Genomic DNA, 20,525 nt, shown 5'->3' with positions numbered 1-20,525 from the left:
GTAGCAAGAGGCAATTTGCTATGCTTCATGTACATAAGAAACTTCTCCACTTTTGTATGTGAAGTAGTGCATGAGTTTAATCTTCTTGTCTTCTTGTGCAATACACAATCAAACATCAACTTTGCATTTGCTGTAGTAGATTCTTGTATCAACCCAAGAGAACCATTGGAAGGTAGTAGAGATGTGGGTGTTGAAATACATCTGCTAAGATATACTTGAGTATGACATCATCTATACCTTGGGCAATACCTTGAACGGATATTGTGAGACTGAGATTTGGCAAGAGATTGTGATAGCAAGAAATCAATTTTTGGTTATTGTTTTTCAAGTTGGTTTGGAGTTACCTCTTGAATCAATAAGAAATATTGAGTGTCCCTAGAGAGGTTATGAGTAGCATAAGGCAACTTGCTATTGTTCACGTAAAATGTTGTTTGGTTGAGGAGAATTTTGGGGTGGCTCAATAGTAGTTGATTGGGTGGTAATCAAAGTTGCATGGCAATTTTGGGGTACATGGGAGCACCGATATTGAGTTCTAATCAAAGTTGCATGGCAATTGCAAAAAACCTAGTGTTCCATGCTAGCACGAAGCACATTGAGATATAATATCACTTTGTGCATGAGCTAATCACGGATGGAGAGGTTAAGTTGACAACAACGGAGAATTGTGCAAATATATTCCTAATAAAGGCTCTTAGGAGAGATATGGTGGAGCATCATCTTCATCGATGATTTTGGACCAAAGAGGAGTCTTAACATCCAAGAGGGATAGATGACTATCTATCAATAAGAACATGCTTTACATGAGCTATATTTTGTAACAATGTGATAATTTAATTGCCTCTTACACATGCATTAAAGTTTTACACATGCATGATAATTTAGTTGACCCTTACACATGCATGAAAATACTCTAGGTTTTTCTTCTTGATCCCAGATTCTAATATCTACTCTTTCCTTTGCATAACTTTATCATGATGTTAAAAAGAAATAGTGGTCCTATTATTAACATTTGAGTCTCAAGTCTTCCTTTATGTTTACTTCTCTTAAATAGAAAAAAAAAATGTTAAACTTTTGAGTCTTGAATCTTGAGTCTCCATTTATGCTTTGAGTTTTGAGTCTCTAGTCTTCCTTTATGTTAACTTCTCTTTCCCCCCCCCCCCCCCCCGAAAAAAGGTTCACATCCCTCCAAAGGAATATGCTTATACAAAGCCTTTTGTGGTTACTTTGTAGTGTCATTTAATCTCAATTCCCCCCCAAAAAAAGGTTCACATAGTGTATAATCCTCCAAAGGAATATGCTTATATAAAGCTTTTTGTTGTGGTTACTTTGTAGTGTCGTTTAATCTCAATTTTGATTTCTATTTTAGTCAAAGAGGGACCACACAAGTAGATAAGGAATCTCAAGAATTTATTGTATATTTGTAGATGTTTAAGAAATATTGTTCAAGTGAAGCTTCTATCATGACTCTTTTAGTCAAAGAGGGACCACACAAGTAGATAAGGAATCTCAAGAATTTATTGTATATTTGTAGATGTTTAAGAAATATTGTTTAAGTGAAGCTTCTATCATGACTCTTTTAGTCAAAGAGGGACCACACAAGTAGATAAGGAATCTCAAGAATTTATTGTATATTTGTAGATGTTTAAGAAATATTGTTTAAGTGAAGCTTCTATCATGACTCTTTTTATTTTGATCGATCATGCTACGTCTCAACCATAAACTCCTTGCCTTTTACTATTTCAAGATGATACCATGGGGTTGAGACATTTTCATTATTATTATTATCTTAAATATTAATGTAGTTAACTTACAATAATCAAATAGTACTAATGTTTTTAGGTGTAAAGTGTTTTGTGAATGTCTTTATTATTATTATTTTTCTAAGAAGGATCATGTAGGTTTTACAAATGCAACAAATTTCTCTTTAAGAGTTTTAAAAAGAATTTGACATTGAACTCATGTTTATTTTCTTATCCTTCGACTTGAGCAAGTAAACCAGGGGATTATATTTATACACATGGGTGGTGTGATAAACTTCACAAGGAAAGTCTTAAGGATCTTTTTCTATGCGTATATTGAAAGTATTATTGTGAATTGACAAAAGGCCCAAAAAATAAGAACCAAATCCCACACATGAATGCACCAAATTAGGATTTGGCTACTTTTAAGTTTGTACATTCTTGTAGGCATTTGACATTCAATCACCACACTATAACATAAACTTTTGCCACATTGCAAGAAAAGCATAGAAACTATTCCTCAAGTCTATCATGCATGTGCCCCCTATGTAAGAATGCAATGCATGTATTATTTAAATCTTGTAGATGAGCCAACCAACAACCGTATGTGCTCAATGCAACCATGCACACCATAATGTCGAAGTCTAAGGAATATGGAACTTGAGCTTGGATCTATAGAATAGTCTAAGAGAGAGAGAGAGAGAGAGAGAGAGAGAGAGAGAGAGAGAGAGAGAGAGAGAGAGAGAGAGAGAGAGAGAGAGAGAGAGAGAGAGAGTGCTCACACACTTCTACTTATTTACGTACATGCATGAATGCATATAGATATATAATTATCTATATACATACACATCTATGGTGCACATGGGTTCACACACATGTCTACCTATTTACATAAATATCTACTCTCTCTCTCTCTCTCTCTCTCAAACTCAAACTCATAGCAAAGCAACACACCACATATGATCCATATGAAAACATTGGAGTCATAGATGCCCTTGAACCTAGGATCTATACTCTCTCTCTCTCTCTCTCTCTCTCTCTCTCTCTCTCTCGTGCCAACATAGTAGTTTATGCATTAGGCTTTCTAGTGATGAATCGTAGGTTCAAGGGCATGTGTGACTCCAATGTTTTCCTATGGATCATATGTGGTGTGTTGGCTTTGCTATGAGTTTGAGAGAGAGAGAGAGAGAGTCTCTTTATATAAATATAGATAGAGACACTCTCTCTATAGATCTATATATAGAGAGAGTGTGTCTCTATATATAAATATAGACATGGTCATAAACAAAAATGTACAACTATGATTCTATGAATATGAAAATAATTAACTATGCGTGTGCTTGTGTACACACACACACACACACACACACACACACACATGTACATCTCTTACTTTTATGAATATGATATTGTACATATGTGTGTGTATCATACACAAAAGTAGAGATGTAACACGTGTGCACACACACACACACACACACACACACACACGCACGCACAAGCCATGTGTAGAGATGTAATGTGTGTGCACACAACACACACACACACACACACACCATGTGTAGAGATGTAATGTGTGTGTACACATATTTGTCACACATTACATCTCTACACATGTATATATCAAGAGTTTAAGAAAGGGAATCTGGTATCGTACCAATCCAAGATAATACTCAAAAAGCCAAACCTTAAAATAGCTTGGTCATCAGGACCTTAAAGTACATATATACACTAATGCTAGTGTGAACTTAATTGATCTTACAAGAAATCTATATATATATATATATATATCTATATGTACACACATATATATATATCTATATATATACATACATATATAAGAAAGAAGAATACGATTCTATCAATTAAGAAAAATGATTCATGAATATGATTCTACAAATTTGAAAATAAACAAGTAATGAATTCTCACACACATAAAATGAAGAAAAATGATTATTCATGAATCATTTATGAAGAAGAAATGCTAGAAAAACGATTCATGAAGAAATAATACACATAAATTTGTAATTCATGAATCATTTATAAAGCATATTTTTAAAATTTGGCGAGAAACACCGGTTTATATACCACCGGACTCTAGTTACAAGGACGCGTAGCACCGTAGAGAACGTGGATCGAACCCGCACCACCGGCGGCTGGGACATCGTCCACTTTAACCACTCCACTACAACCGTGTTCGCATTTATAAAGAATATTCATGAATCAGTTATGAAGCATATTCATGAATCATTTATAAAGCATATTCATGAATCAGTTATGAAGAAGAAATACTAGAAAAATGATTCATGAAGAAATGTAGAATGAATCATTTATTTTATGTCAGATCTCTCTCTCTCTCATTCTCATATATATATTATGTATATTAGATATTACATATATATATTATATATTATGTATATTAGATATTAGATATATATATATATATATAATATTATATTAGAGAGAGAGAGAGAGAGAGAGAGAGAGAGACGCATTCGCGTCGCTGTTGCTATCGAGTACCAAGCTTGACTCGTAAGCGAAGCAACACAGAAGAGCTCATCATCATCCTCCGTTATCAGAAAGACAGAGACAAAGCACCATCTGCAGCACATCGCGTGTAAATTCATGCTGCGGCCTGCCCATCCCCCCCTTCTTATACATAAACACTCAGGCTCGTTGTTATGCTTTGCTTGTATACACTGCCATTTGGGTGATTAGCATCATGGAGAAATTGGCCGGAATCCTGCAGTTGGGCGATCTGTGATTTGATAATAGCCCACTGCAATTTGGCTAAATTCTGCTGATTTCCCATTTAGAATATTATAATTGTATTTTGTATTTCCTTTTCTTTTTTTTTTGGGGGGGGGGGATTAAAGATACACTAATTTGGGCCACAAGGAAGGCAAAAATGGGGAAAATTAGGTTTCTCGCGTTGTCATTAATTCTATTAATTTTGCCTTTCCCTTCTAATGCGCAATTTAACCTCACTGTGGACGCCTCTCAGAGTGGCCGCTCCATTCCCTCCACCCTCTTTGGGATTTTCTTCGAGGTGAGCCAAATAAAATAATAGCAAACATTTTCTTTTTCTGAATTGAAATCTAGAGTTAATTGTGCAAATTATTTTCCCGAGTACACGAAAATTTCCCCCAAAGCCCCATAGAAATTAACCAACATAAATCTCTACTTCTTTGAACCTTGCAGGAGATTAACCATGCTGGTGCTGGTGGATTGTGGGCTGAACTTGTTGCCAATAGAGGTTAGTAGTACATAAAATATTTTTAAAAAAATGAGCTATTTCTTCATAAAAAATGAGCTATTTCTTCATAAAAAATGAGATATTTCTTCATAAAATATTTTAAAAAAAGATATCCTTTTTGTAAATGAGTACATATACTAGCAGCATATATTCAAGAAAAAAAAATGGCATCTTTTTAGAGTGTGTCTCATTTTTTTGTTGCCTGCATCTGCCATTTCCCCCCCCCTTTTTTGTTTGATAGAGGCTAGCTTATGTGCTTGTAAAAACAGTGAAGTAAAATTAAGAATTTTATTAAAAAACTGTTTTATATTTTGTTGCCAATATTTGAAGGCTACTTCACTCCACGATTTCTAGAGGCTTAAGAGATTTTAGCACATAAAAGAATGCTAAAATTGTGTAACTACTCACTACCATCACAGGTTGGTGCATTCCTTATGGATACCAAAGGGTTAAATAACATGTAAAAGTTTGCCTGGTTCTCCTTTTTGCCTTGGTGGTTGAAGTTGTGTGCGTGTTCCGGTGTTCCTTGAGTATGATTACTTTTTTGATTGGGGACTGTGTAACCAGGTTTTGAAGCTGGTGGGCAAAGTACTCCTTCAAATATTGCCCCCTGGTCAGTTATTGGAGACGAGACGTCGGTGCGGCTTGAAACAGAGCGGTTGTCAATATTCGAGCGGAATCCGACAGCTCTCCGGGTGGAAATTCTATGTGACTCATGTCCCCAAAATGGGGTCGGAGTGTACAATCCAGGCTACTGGGGAATGGTATCTTCTTGATCATCCTCATTGTCATTTGCATTTCCCACTACTTAGAAATGGTGGATTTTGCTCATTTTTGGCTGCGTTTATCCTTATATTGAATCCACAATTTTGGTTTTTGTCCATTTTAGTCTATTGCGCTTTAATTAGAAAATTGTGGGTAATTGATCATAATGGTGATGGCATGAACACGCTAATGGGGATGATATCAGTTTCAACTTGAAGACAATTAACTTAAAGTGTTGGTCATTGAATCAAGTGCTTCACTGATAGGGTGGTATTAATTTCTTAGATCTTCATGTGACATCTTACTGTGTTCATATCCTAACTACTAAGGTTTTTGTCATGCAGAATATTATAGCTGGCTCACAGTACAAAGTGGTGTTTTGGGCATGTTCTTTAGAGGATATGAATATCTCCATTGCTTTCACTTCTTCAGATGGACAAAAGACATTAGCTCAAAACTACATCATGTAAGCCCATGACTTTCAAATAAATGATGCCTCATGACTTTTCATGTATAGTTCTCAATAGCTACTCAACAGCGTTTCTTTATTGTGTGTGTGTGTGTGTGGAGTATGTTTTTTTTTTTGTTTTTTGTTTTTTTTGGGGTGTCGCGAGGGATATTTTTTATTTTATTTTTAGTGAGGGAATGGACAGACCACATGCCATTTAGGCATGCAGGAGGAGGGGGCGAGTATTGAACCCAAGCCGTCGCGGTGTATGGCAAGAGCCCTTACTGCTGGGATATCCCCCCCACCTCTGTGGAGTATGTGTTTGCATGTGTGCGTCTGTTTCTTTAAAGATTCATGTGGATGATTTTTAAAACATTAAAGCTTCCATCTGAGATTAAAAAAAACTGCTCTATTTTCGACAGATTGGAGGCATCAAATGGCACTCAAACTTGGAGTAAACAAGAGCTTCTCTTGCTTCCTACTGATACGGACCACTATGGGAGGCTTTCATTGACAGGAGCCCAAAGAGGAGTTTTTTGGTTAGACCAAGTCTCAGCCATGCCCTCTGACACGTACAAGGTAGCATAACAAACTTTGGATTGGAAGTCCACGCATATTCTCTTCTGATGCATTATTCAAAATGTAGAACTGGAGCGGACACATAGCATACTTTGTTCATGGAGAGGTGTCATTGTTTCTTCAACATTGTGCAGGGCCATGGCTGCCGCAAGGATCTTGCCCTTATGCTTGAGGCTTTAAAACCACGGTTTATTAGATTTCCAGGTGACATTTATCTCGTTCTTTTAATCACTTAAGCCATTGTGTTTTAAAAAAATAAATAAATGTAAACATCAGTATCTTCCACAGGTGGGTGTTTTGTTGAGGGTGGCTGGTTGAGGAACGCGTTTCGATGGCGCCAATCTATCGGGCCTTGGGAGGAAAGACCTGGACACTTTGGGGACGTTTGGGGCTACTGGACAGATGACGGACTTGGTTACTTCGAATTTCTTCAGGTATTATTGATACCTGAATTTGGGTAATCTCTTTCTTCTTCTTCTTCTTCTTCTTCTTTTACAGGTACTGACCCTTTTGTAAATATTTGGTAACAGCTGGCTGAAGATTTGAATGCAGCACCCATTTGGGTCTTCAATAATGGTTAGCAACTGGCTCACTTACAGAAGCATTTCTCAATATTTTATCGTGGTTAGGGAGGTTACATGTTGAAGTTTGGGGGGGAGAAGCAATCCCATCCTTGTTCCAGGGCTCCAGATGTGTAAAAAAGCTGTTTGCCATTCTTGCATGGCTCTAGAGCTGCCAAGGAGGTGCTCCCATCTGGCATGGAGGGTAAGAATGAGTTCAGGCTACAAAGCATGAACTGACTATGTGGGAGCGTTCATAAACCCTCAATGGTGGGCTCATGTGTCCAGCATGGTATGGATGTATCCCAGTATCTCATAGCACCGGCTATCGTAGTAGTCAGCTCCTGGTAGGACAAACTGGTCCTCATAGTGGGGGGAAGTCCAGGTCTCCATTGACCAGGCAATTACACCCCAAATGAGGAAGTGGTTGTTCTGGGGTGAAGATGTATACAAACCTGCCAGCAGGCCCGTTGCTGTCGGTGGAATACTGCAAGAGCTGCCATGGAGGTACTCCCATCTGCCATGGAGGGTAAGAATGAGTTCAGTCTAGAAAGCATGAACTGACTATGTGGGAGCGTTCACAATCTCTCAATGGGCTCATGCTTCCGGCATGGCATGGATGTATCCCAGTATCTCATAGCACCAGGCTATCGTAGCAGTCAGCTCCTGGTAGGACAAACTGGTCCTCATAGTGGGGGGCAGTCCAGGTCTCCTTTGACCGGGCAATTACACCCCAAGTGAGGAAGTGGTTGTTCCGGGGTGAAGAGGTGTACAAACCTGCCAGCAGGCCCATCGCTGATGGTGAAATACTGCGAGAGTTTTGGATTCCTTGTTCTAGCTGGTGCTCTACCAAGCAGTGCAATCCCACAAACAGGGGCACTGGATCTCCCAAAGAGCGCCACATTGGGAACTCGCTGGCCAACCCATAGAAGCTGACCATGTCCCCATGGCAAGACCTTGACGAACTACGAGCCAGAGAAAATAGGAGATCTTGCAGGGGTGTAAGCTGCTCCAAAGGCGTTTTCAAAATGCAGAATGAAACACGCGGTGCTTGGGGGACTAGGGCCTTTGACAAATTTGTTGATACCATCAATGCATATTAAAACATTTAAACATGGCCACAGCCTTAACAGATATCCATCATCACTTTGCATAAAACATAAAAGCTAGACAAAACATCCACAAATGCTGCAAATGGAGCTTGCACATGTGACACCGCATAGAGGCCAGAATGCCCGCCCCACCCTCCTCCCTTTGAAGTATTTTATCACCCAAGGAGAAAATATCATGTACAAGCTTTGAGGGCCTTACTCTCCCCACGGGAGATGCCGGAGATGCCGGATTATCCATATACAAAAGCCATAACACAGCCCAACATGAGGCAACCATAAAATTCAGCCGGCATATAGCTGTAGAAATGCGGAGTCAACAATATAAACCATATTACTTCTGAAGGGATAGGACTTGCATATGGCTTTAACCAACTGACGTGAAACACTTCGTGCATAGTCCAACTCGGAGGTAGCTTTAACTGCATAGACACCTCATCAATCTTTTTCCTGATGGGAAAAGGTCCGAAGCTCCTGAAAGACAACTTTGGGCATCGCTTGCCCACCTGTTTCAACCTTTGCTTCATAGTCCGAAGATAAACCCAATCCCCTTCTGAAAACTTCATATCCCTTTGGTCTTTATTGGCCTGTCAAGTGTAGGCCTCTTGCGCTTTAGCCAATCTGTCTTTTTTACTGACTCTAAAATCTCGTGGTAAGACTCCGTCACTCTGTTCACTTCAGGTACTGAAGACGAGGTCCTGGTCAACAATGACTGGAAAGGTCTTCCAAATGCTGCCTCATATGGAGTCCTGTCAATAGCTGAAGAAAAAGAATCATTCAAAACAGCTTGAACTAAAGGCAAATAAGATTCGCACTTACCTTGCTGATCGTGGACATAACACTTCAGCACATCAAAGGCCAACTGGTTGTATATCTCTGTCTGGCCGTCCGTCTGTGGGTGGAACGCATTGAAAAAATTCAACTTAGTACCAAAGTTATCAAACAATGCCCTCCAAAAATGACTAGTAAACTTGGCATCTCGGTCTGACACTATTTTCCTAGGAATCCCACCAATCGGGTACCAATGCCGAATGAACAACTGGGCAACATCCTCGGCGGTCACATTGGCCCTGCAAGGAATAAGCATAACAAATTTGTAAATCTATCAACAATAGTTAAGCAATGCGTATTACGCTTACTCGGACTGGGAGGCAGATTCGTGACAAAGTCCATCGAAATATCTTGGAAAGGACCCTCAGGAATTGGCAAGGGCTGTAATAACCCTATCTTCTTTCCGCGAGGAGCTTTCACCTTTTGACAAATATCACAGCGCTGTACATATGTAAACACATCTCGCCTCATCTTTGGCCAATAATATTGCCGTTCCAATTTCTCTAGAGTCAAATTCATGACCCTATGACCACCTGTAATGGCATCATGGGCATCATGGAGAAGAGCTGCCCCGAACGACTTCATGACACACAGTCGGCCTTTGTAGAAAAGCCAACCATCGCGTATCAGAAAGTGGCATGGTCCTATGGCCTCCAATGCATGTTCCCACTGTGTACCGAATTCCTCGGAATCCGCGTACGTGTGCTTCATGTCATCTAGTCTTGTATCAACCAGATCGAGTCTAGTGGTTTAAATCGTAGTCACCTGTCCCTTCCTGCTCAAAGCATCGGCCACTGGATTGGCCTTTCCTGGAAGGTACTCAATCATACCACCGAATTACTGGAATATCTGATTCCAGCGGTGTTGTCGATCACTCCACTGTGCACTTGGCATTGTCTGAATCCAGCGTAATGTCTGATGTTCAGTGCGAACCTCAAAGTCACGGCCATAATGAAAATGTTTCCAATGTTTCAAGGCCTGTATAATTGCTAGGAGTTCACGATCATAGATTGAGTAGTTTTTCTCTGCGGGCAGTAACTTACGAGACATGTAAGCTACTGGATGACCATTCTGTTGCAATACACCTCCAATTGCGATGTTACTCGCATCGGTGATCACCTGAAATGGTTCGTCCCACGAGGCAAGTGCTAAACAAGGCGCTTTTGATAAAGCCACCTTGAGGTTCTTGAATGCCTCCAACGCTCGTGGAGTCATTCGAATCTTTTGCCTTCTTGTCTTCACACCCTTTAGCAGATCGGACTGGTTGCGCGTTTTGATGCGCTCCCCTGAACTCGTCTTCGAGTCGCTCAAGGTAGTGGGGCGGTAGAAACCGCTGCTTAAGGTCGCGGACAAACTCGTCCCACACATAAGTTGCCACACCTAATCTGGTGTGGGCATGAGCCCACTGAGTCCACCAAGGAATGGCCTCACCTTCCAAGTACCAACTGGCTAAGATCACTCTGTCAGTATCTGTTTTTCTAACTATCTGGGATACGGAAGGAGAGGGAGGAGGAGATGGAAAACGCGGCGCTGAAGAACGGGTACGCTCTTCCAGAGCCAAGATCTGCGCCTTCTGCTCGTCCAACTTGGTTATCTAGTCTGCGATCGCTCACATCATCTGCTGGAACATATCTGTAACACGCCTGGTGCCCTAGCTGGGCTGCCTGGTGCACTCTGGTCCCATGGTTCTTAGTCTCTCTCGTTGTCGAGGCTCGCCATAGCAGGAAAATGCACTTCCTTTCCGGAACGCAATCTGACCATCCACTATCTGTGTGGGAGACGTCCGGAGGCTGAAAACCAACCGTCCTTCGAGGGACAGGAGTCACTCCGAAAAGGGTAGTCCACCGGCGTCTAAAAACCAACCACACGAGCGAGAAAAAATTCTGGTTTCTTTGCTGAATCCTTGCACTTGAAGTAGGCTCTGATACCACTGTAACATGTGGAAGCTTCGGAGAGGATTGGTAACTTCAATGCTCAAAAATCAACACTCTTTTCGCGATGGAATTAATGCACAAACTGAATGAAGATGTGCAGAAAATAGAGAGAGAGAGAGGGAGAGATGGAGAGGACACAGTATTGGGTCCCTACCACGGATGGTGTATTTGCTTTATTAGAATGATGTGAATCTGAAAAAGAAAATACAGAAATCTTGACCTTTCTTGGCTGAGAAAACTCTGCCCTTGACCTGCAGTCCTTCACCCCTTTGCTTAGCACCTCCTTGGCTTGTCTAGCCCTTGTATGCTTGAGCTCTTGGTGAAAAATGAGATGAACTAATGGGATTGTGGGCTCACCTATTTATACTTCTTCTAACAAGCAATTGGCCAGTTCTAAACCAGGTGGCTAGCATTCATACTGTCCCACGACTGAATAATAGCATTAAATGAGGAAAAAACACACAAAATGCTGCGCATCATTCCCTAAGTGGCTGGTCATCATGTGCCTGATTCCAGATGGGCTGGGCACTGATTTTGCAAGTACCCTGAGGCTGGGCAGCCTGTATGGGCTGCCCCGTACCTGCCTTACAGCCCAATAATTGCTTCATGGACTGTCGGCTGCCCCTGGCATGCCCCTGGGGCTGTCCTACAGCCCCTCCATGGCTGGTGGGTTCGGCCAGGGCCTTCCTGGCCCTCATGGGGGTGGTTGCACACCATCCCCATGCCCACACTAAGACTTGGGGTAGCCCTATGGGCTGGCCCCTTGTTCTAAAAGCAAACTCTAACTAACTACATAGTGATGTGGCATCCGGTACCATACCAGATACACAGAATCACTGACATCATTCCAGAGGGAGACTTACAGCGCGGACTGGCACTGTTTCTTGTGCAGGACAGTGCACACCTGACCTTGGACTCATGTGCAGGACAATGCACACCTGACCTCAGACGACTGAGATGGATCCCTGGCCGACTCGTCCCGGACTGGGCTCACATGGGACCAGTTCACCATCCCAGGTCCTGCACCTTCTGGACAGATATGTCTACGTGGCATCTAAGTGCGGGATGCATGTGACAGTCACATTCTCCCCCACTTGTGTTGCAGTTGCCCTCAGTTGCACGGTGTCCATATAAAGTTCCCTCTCATAGAAAGAAAAGATCTAGGCAAAGCTCATCCATTGTACCCAAGATCAAGAACACTTCGAGATTAGTTTCCGTCTCGCGAAGGCTCACATTCCATTCACACTGCAATACAACGGAAGAACCATAAACAATATAAAAACACCGCATTGAGCCGGAATGGCTGGCCCCTAGTAGGAACAACTTTATTCACACATAAGCTTTTACAAGATTCCAAGGTGGGGGTGCACACAGCACCGGATTTTCCACAAAGCATCAACACAAATCTCCCAAATCAGCCCCAAAACAGAGCATAAATCAGCCCCAGAGGAGCTCTCAAATCAGCCCCAAAAACAGTCCATAAACCAGCCCCAGAAGAACTCTCAAAACTGTCCTAGATTCCTCCAAAAACAGTCCCAAAGAGGAGTCAATCAGCCCTGTCAGGTTCTGGGAGAAACTGACCAGCCATATGGCTATCCTGGAGGAAGTCGACCAGCTCTGTGGGAGGTTTGGAAGAAGTCGACCAGCCCAGTAGAGAGTATGGAGCGAGTCGACCAGCCTTGTAGAGGGCATAGAGCAAGTCGGCCAGCCATGGAGGAAGTCGACCAGCAAAGGAGAGAGAGAAATGTAGTCGACTAGCAGAGAAGAAGACCCCAGAGGGATGTGCATCAAATCAGCCCCAAATCCCTGCTTTTATAAATTTGATAAGCTCAAAAATAGCATGTGCTTTTCCTTTTGGCCCAAAATAGCTGAACTTGCCCAAATATATCAACTTTAAGCTTTTCTTGGCTTGTACTCCAAGTTTTAGCCCAAAAATATCAACTTTTATGCTTTTCCTGGCTTGATGCCCAAGTTTCATCTAGGCTCCTCCTTTTGTCCACGTGTCCAAGGCCAAAAATAATAATATGTCCAACCCATCGTTAATGATATATGAACACACCGACTTATAAATATTATAAGTCACTTTGATGAATAAAATCCCATGCTGCTCATGCTATATGGCCATCTTTCAGGCCAAACCATGCCAGTAAAATGCTTTAGCTTTCTTCTGTGGAAAATCCCCATTCACACCTTGGTTCCACTCAGTGTGTGTGAAACACTAGTCAAGACTGGTGGAGGGACCAAATGGTGACAAGTATCCTTCCGTAGTCCATGGAGAGAACACCAACTCCAATGCACCTTGAAGGAAGAAAGCAGAACCAAGAACAACACTCCTTAGAAGAGCTGGACCAAATCTGTATCCATCGATCTCCTTGACCAGCGTGTACTGCAGAAAGACACATTGTAAGTGCTGATCGCTGAGGAATGGAGATGATTATGACGATTTTGCTACTCATGTATACATACGTATCCCTATTGCTGGTCGGCCAGCATATATGCTGTCAGCCTGCTGCCTGACTCGCCTCGTGTCAAGCAGCCTGCCACATGGCACTAGCGGCTGCCCGCCTGGCCAAACCACTTGTGCGACCTGTACTATAGGTGAGGTGTGTCACAAGAGGTTTTTTGTGTAGTGAGCCATTAATTTACTGTGGTCTAGTTGCTTATGATTGGAAATGCATTGGTCAGCCCCATAACTTACTGTGATCTGGTTATTCCAATTTGACAGTGCAAAGCAAGGGCAATTATCTCATGTTTTGTATCAAATGGTTTTTCAGGCATAAGTCATACCGACGAAGTTTCATCATCAGTGATTCAGCCTTTTATAGAGGTATTCTGTTTGATGGTGTGCCTCGGCACTCTGTACACACAAGGCGAGATTTATGTGGATATTTTGTGTATGTTTGATTTTATTTTATTTTTGGTAATATATGCATGAATTCTATTGCAGGATGTACTAAACGGTATAGAGTTTGCAAGGGGTCCTACCAATTCCACATGGGGTGCTGTCCGGTCTTCAATGGGCCATCCCGAACCCTTTTCACTAAAGTATGTAGCAATTGGAAATGAAGATTGTGGGAAACAATATTATTTAGGTATTTTTTTCCCTTAACCTTGTTTTCAATAATGCATGCAGGCAGCAGGATATTTATTAAGAGTACTTATTTTATGTATTGATAGATTATGGGGGTTCATGGCAGGCAACTATTTGAAGTTTTATGAAGCAATCAAGACGGCATATCCGGACATTTCAACCATATCTAATTGTGATGGATCATCTAAACAATTGGATCATCCAGCAGATATGTATGATTTTCATGTACGGTGTCTTTCCACGACCTTATATAGTTTCAGTAAATACAGGCCACCTTTTTTGCAGTCCCCTAAGTCGTCCCATAGGGTGCAGTGGAATTGTAACACTTTTATGCTGACAGATTTACACTTCGGCCACTCATCTTTTTGCAATGGCTCATCAATTTGACAACACAATCAGAACTGGTCCAAAGGTACCATCGGCACAACTCAAGTTACACCTTGTGCTGACACGTCTGTAGTTATGGAATAGTTCCGCCTTAATGGATTCCTTTTCCAAAACTCTAATTACATTGCAGGCTTTTGTGAGCGAATATGCAGTAACTGGCCAAGATGCTGGGACAGGGAGCCTGTATGCAGCTCTAGCTGAAGCCGGTTTCCTGATAGGCATAGAAAAGAATAGGTGATATTAAGAAAATCCTCATGTGACCTGTGTGTAGAATTTTACATGTTTTTTGTGAGCACACACGCTCACACACACATGCAGATGCACGTACGCACCTGCCCACGCCCATGCCATGCATGCATCCATGCACATACATACATACATTATCTCATATTTTGAGTATACATACTTGTAACATGATTATTGAGCAAATTTACTCTTTATTCAAATACATAGAAGCTAATAAATGAAACCTTCCATAAAGGTTGAGAGTGTAAGTAGACCTGATAAAAAAGCTCTCTTGTGCATTGAGGTGGTATCATTCATTTGTTTCAGTGCAATGCTAAATTTAATTGTACTGAGTTTTTTCACTTTTTTTGGACAGTGATGTGGTAGAAATGGCAAGCTATGCACCGCTTTTTGTCAACAATAATGACAGAAGGTAAGTTGGGGTGGTTGATGTTGTGTTTTAAGTACTATAAGTAGCATATCAGTCTTTGAATTGCTCTAGCTTTTTAAAATTTCCTAACCTTTGTGTGCAGGTGGAATCCTGATGCTATTGTTTTCAATTCGTGGCAAAGCTATGGCACACCCAGCTATTTGGTACAGACCTTTTTCAAAGATTCAAGCGGGGCAAGTCTCCTTCCTTCCCTCATCACAGCAGGGGAGAACAGTGCATCCAATGTGCTAGCTGCATCTGCTGTCAGAAGATTTGATGATGAGGGTGATTTAGAGTATCTTGATATAAAGGTTTTACTTTTACTCTGAGCATTACCTATTGACTAGATCTAACAACCACCCATTGCAGGGTTCCATCTCGACCACCCCATGTCCCTTGGGTGGGTGGGTGATCTCCACTGGCCAAAACCAACATGTCAGGCTTTGCCTGTAAAGAGTCTTAATGTGATGGTTAGGTCTCGTATTCTAATATGTTGTTTGATTGTGCACTGTACATGCAGGTAGTGAATTTTGGAAAAGATAATACGACAGTCCAACTTGGTATCTATGGCCTACTCTCAGATGAGATAAATGGGGAGGGGACGGTCACAAGATTGACATCTCAAAGTATCATGGATGAGAACAGCTTCAGCCAAATGCAAAAGGTATGCAATGCACCTCTCTCTCTCTCTCTCACACACACACACACACACGTGCGCGCGCACCTTATTTTCCTTGTGTTTCCATTTGTAAACTGCTCAACTTGGACTTCAAGAGGCTGGCACTAACTATTTTATGTTTCCATCATGTTTTATGCTTCAGCCTTGTGTGTGTGATTTGTGTGTTAAGAGCAATGCTTTGGATCTGTTGTATCATTCTCGTGTGGGATATTTAATGGGTATTATCTTCATTATTTCTAGTTACAGCCGTCATCTTGATGACCTATTAGCAATCCCACCCTTGCTAGCATGAAGGGCCCAGGAATATAGGCTCTTACACTTCAGACCCCTTTGCTTCTCTTCTGGCTGCTACAAGCTATGAAAATAGCAATACCACAAGAGGGTTCTCCAAAAATTGCAGCCGTCATGGGAAAAACAATCCTGCCCATACAATTAGGATGCATATTTTTGCGATCCAACTCTCATCCAAGAGCTGAATCACAATAGGACATCCAGTCTTAAAGTGCAACAAGCTCTACCTTAACGTAGACCCACAATGCAACTCACATGTCATACCAAATGACGTCCTGCATTAGTTGTCAGCAAACACTAGTCCACTTAATGCAGAAACAAGTCCTAGTGCTATGTACTTCCAGTACAATATTCCAGCCACAAGATCTCCCCTGTCCAATCCTCATCTAAGACTGAACGGAGATTGTGTTTTCACACTAACCGGTAGATACTTGCATCTAATTTAGGGCAAGAATAAAACTCCCCATCAATTTCTGCAAAAGTCCCATGTTCTCGAATAGCTTGAAGACAACATACGGCTTTTAGCTACTTTTCGCCCCATCAAATTGGAATGAACTTAAGTATACCAAAAGTCCACACAGTCCCATTAATAGAGATCTTGAAGGACAATAGTTATAACATTTTCCACCTCTTAAAAGTCCACGGGTTACACCCCATCGAACAGGTGGAAAATCCACATGACTCCAAAGTCTTGAAATCAAAATAACCCCATGGAAAACATGTACAATTCCGAGGCTGCCTTATGCATCAATATTATTTGGCCATCACAAGAGTGTGTGATGAATCATAAAACATGTCACCCTACAAGTGACATGCCAATGCTCAAACAACCAAGAAATATCCTTATCTTGTTGTTACTCACAAACTAGCACTCCTCACAGTTACCAGAGGTTAACTATGCCAAAGCATAGTGTCCCACACAAGAAACCTTTGAAGCTTTGGGAGATCCTACATGGAAATACACTCTGGCGTCCCATACTACCAAAGCACACCCCACATAAAACCCCCGTTAAGCATGATTATAGGTGGAATGGCCAACTTCCCCCCCTACAACCCAACCTTGAAGCAATTGAATTCCTCTCTCAACATCATAGTTCGGTAAAGGCCTCGAAAAATTAGAAATTATTAAGTAGGGATTTTTAAAAAAAGTACAAAAAAGTACTTGAAAACAAGTGTCACGACTTAGGGTCTCTGAAAAGGCAAGACTATTGAGCCATTCCTGGACCCACCAATGTGTGTGCAAGTTTCCCTCTTAGTTAGCCTCTTGAGTCTTGACACCACTTGACAACCCCACGGTCATTGGTTGGTGAAGTCTCCACATAGATCACACCCAAGGATTATGTGGCCTAGAAAAACCGAAACCCTAACGAGATTTCGTAGACCTGACATCATGTGCATCGCATGACTGTGATAGATTGTGGTCAGCGACTCACCACCCAACTATAGGTTCAATGCCTCGAGCCACCCCTGAGCCTGAGGTCTGATCTCCACGAGCCTGCTTGGTACCGATGGCCCTAACCTAGTGTCCCATACCACTAGGCCGAACCACTCACCTTGCAGCTCCATGGCCATGAGGTCTTGCACACCCTTGGTAGTACTGCATGGATTCCTCAATAACTCATAAGTGCCCCCAAGGTCACTAATATAGCAATAACCTGGCTATTATTGGCCCTTGCTTTAAGCTTTCTTGCTTTATTTATAAGCTTTTAGCCATTATTGGCCCTAGGCTATTAATTATACAATCTAGACCTCATCCTGCTAGCACCCTTAGACCACGTGTGAACCCTCTAGCTCCCCACGCCCCAGCTAAGCCCTTACCCTAATTTTGGGTTAACTCTAACCCTAATCTTGGGTTAGTACACGTCCCTCCTAGCCCTAACCCTAGGCCTGTCAGGACGAAACAATAAGAACCTAATAGGATAGGGGGGGGAGGCCCGCAACACTGAAAGCGGGGGAACCCCCATCCCATATCCATCCCTCGTACTTTCCTGAGGAAGTATGGGGATTACTCCCAGCCTGTTCCGACCTGAGAGAATAAGCTCATGGACTTGGTCTTGCTTCACCGCACAAATAGAATCCCATCTGTTAGATGTGTGGATTTTCTCGTTTCGAGGTTTGGAACGGTGAGTATAAGACCTGAGTGCCAAAGAAGCATTAACTCTCCCTGAAAAGGAGGTGATCCAGCCGCACCTTCCGGTACGGCTACCTTGTTACGACTTCACTCCAGTCACTAGCCCTGCCTTAGGCATCCCCCTCCTTGCGGTTAAGCTAACGACTTCGGGCATGGCCAGCTCCCATAGTGTGACGGGCGGTGTGTACAAGGCCCGGGAACGGATTCACCGCCGTGTGGCTGACCGGCGATTACTCTACCGCGGTAACGATACTGCAGGGGGGGCTCTGCGGAAAAATAGCTCGACGCCAGGATAAAATAAAATAGATAAAAGAGAATACTGAATGCCGTTCATTCTCGTAATGGTCGTCTCTATCGAGAACCCCATCTAGCACATCCTTCCTTTCACTCTTCACTTAGTGAGAAGAAAGTGCCCTACCTTTCTTTTGTCTGAGGGAGAATCCTAAGCTTACGCATCTTCACCAACCCGTAATAGATGGAGAGATAAAAAAAGTTGGTTCTATTCCAGTCTATTTCAGAAAAGTGGTTCCTGGAACGGATCCAGTGGAGGCGGGGCCTGTAGCTCAGGGGATTAGAGCACGTGGCTACGAACCACGGTGTCGGGGGTTCGAATCCCTCCTCGCCCACAATCAATCATCCCTAAATGAAATGTCCCTTATATTTTGTTTTGGGAGTCGGCATGTAATTTCGGGCGTAGACCAAAGCCGAGTAGAGCTTGATCCTCGATTCAATTTCTCAGTGATTAAGAAGAATAGAAAGAAGAGATAGGAGCATTCTATTCATCTATTTTTAGATGAAATATTTACATTCATTTTTAAAATGATTGTCTTGGAGGCCATGACGGCCGGGAAAGGTAGCCAGTTGCCTATCCCTAGAGGAGAAGGGGCTCTGACAGTTGCCCCCTTCTCCTCTAGGGAAAGGCGACGACCTTTCCCTAGTCTGTCATTGGTGTTGGCTATGCTTATTCTGGAGCACCCAGTCAAAAGTGACCTGTACAATTTGCAAGGATTCTAGCATTGCTGATTTGTCAACACCTCATTGCACAACATAGTTGTCTTAGTGTAGAGTATTCCACTTCCTGCTGTTGTGTCATCCTGACACCGTGACATAGAAGAATAGACGGACTTCCTACCATTGTGCGTACCTGCAGAATGAGCATGCTGTCGTTCTTTATGGTTGCCAAGGACCAACTGCACTTTATCTAAGCTTTTGCTCACTGCAGCTGACCTTCTAGTCTATACATAAATAGCAGGTCCTTTTGTGCTGCTCAAGAGGATCCAGTCATAGTTTAACAGAAAGTGGCCCAGCTTTTTTAGTTTGGGCAAATTTTCCAAGTCATAGAGACTGTTCCCACCCAGTGAGAATATTCTTGCACTAGTGGGGGTTGTTGGAGGGCTGGTGGTATTATGATTGGTGCTTCCCACCTACAATCACAATACCACCAGTGTAATTTTTTCAAATTTGTGAATGTGGCAGCTTCTGCACAGCGTCTCTGCAACTCTTTTCCATCGTTATTTCAATCTCCTCTACTTGCTGAACATCATGTAAATAGTTCCAGAAATGCTTTGTTGTGCTGCCGAGTGTGACACAGTATTGTCATTCTTTTCAGGTGGTGCCCAAGCTGGAAGCCCTTCACAATGCCGGAACCGTTATGGACGTGGACATTCCTGCATTGTCTTTAAATTTGATAACAATTCAGCTCATCACACCACTGCACCAAAGTATGTGAGTAATCACAAACAGATAGACTAACACTATCTACTAATAACATCAAATCCTTTACATAACACATTGTAAAAGGATAATGAATGGATGAGGCATGAATATGGTTGGATACAGAAATTATCCAGGCTGTGAATGGGGGGGCCATCACGGCCCCTACCCATTAGGATTAATGAATGGGGGACCCATCACGGCCCCTGCCCATTAGGATTAGATGGCCAACCTTGCATGCCCAATGCCCCACCCCTGGGGGTTCTGTATCCACCCTAAGGTTGTCATAGTACAGCAGATTCAAATGTGTAAGCATTTCAGAGTTCAAAAGTGTATGGTTGTATTGCTAATCTTGTC

General features: G+C 42.3%; 1 protein-coding gene and 1 non-coding gene across 2 annotated transcripts in view; both read left to right on the top strand.

Moving 5' to 3' along the window:
* The window catches only part of LOC147617630 (alpha-L-arabinofuranosidase 1-like), a 29,492-nt gene extending 8,974 nt beyond the window's left edge, over positions 1 to 20,518 (top strand). Inside the window, exons 2-19 of the mRNA XM_086775473.1 lie at positions 4,282 to 4,356; positions 4,744 to 4,788; positions 4,941 to 4,995; positions 5,563 to 5,759; positions 6,105 to 6,226; positions 6,631 to 6,787; positions 6,922 to 6,991; positions 7,076 to 7,221; positions 7,318 to 7,363; positions 13,996 to 14,048; positions 14,169 to 14,313; positions 14,419 to 14,537; positions 14,653 to 14,724; positions 14,830 to 14,933; positions 15,301 to 15,357; positions 15,458 to 15,665; positions 15,875 to 16,018; positions 20,065 to 20,518. Coding sequence (XP_086631599.1) covers positions 4,282 to 4,356; positions 4,744 to 4,788; positions 4,941 to 4,995; positions 5,563 to 5,759; positions 6,105 to 6,226; positions 6,631 to 6,787; positions 6,922 to 6,991; positions 7,076 to 7,221; positions 7,318 to 7,363; positions 13,996 to 14,048; positions 14,169 to 14,313; positions 14,419 to 14,537; positions 14,653 to 14,724; positions 14,830 to 14,933; positions 15,301 to 15,357; positions 15,458 to 15,665; positions 15,875 to 16,018; positions 20,065 to 20,184 — 1,935 coding nt within the window. The 3' untranslated portion in view covers positions 20,185 to 20,518. The remainder of the gene's footprint in view (positions 1 to 4,281; positions 4,357 to 4,743; positions 4,789 to 4,940; positions 4,996 to 5,562; positions 5,760 to 6,104; positions 6,227 to 6,630; positions 6,788 to 6,921; positions 6,992 to 7,075; positions 7,222 to 7,317; positions 7,364 to 13,995; positions 14,049 to 14,168; positions 14,314 to 14,418; positions 14,538 to 14,652; positions 14,725 to 14,829; positions 14,934 to 15,300; positions 15,358 to 15,457; positions 15,666 to 15,874; positions 16,019 to 20,064) is intronic.
* Positions 19,008 to 19,081, top strand: TRNAR-ACG (transfer RNA arginine (anticodon ACG)). The gene has a single exon. It is a non-coding gene; the product is annotated as a tRNA-Arg (tRNA).
* Positions 20,519 to 20,525: the final 7 nt, after the last annotated feature.

The sequence above is a fragment of the Cibotium barometz genome, chromosome 36 (genome assembly GCF_041138505.1).
Source record: "Cibotium barometz isolate CiBa-2024 chromosome 36, ASM4113850v1, whole genome shotgun sequence".
Classification (NCBI taxonomy): Eukaryota; Viridiplantae; Streptophyta; class Polypodiopsida; order Cyatheales; family Cibotiaceae; genus Cibotium; species Cibotium barometz.
The sequence above is the reverse complement of the archived record's forward strand: the minus strand, read 5'-3'. Positions and strand labels throughout refer to the sequence as shown.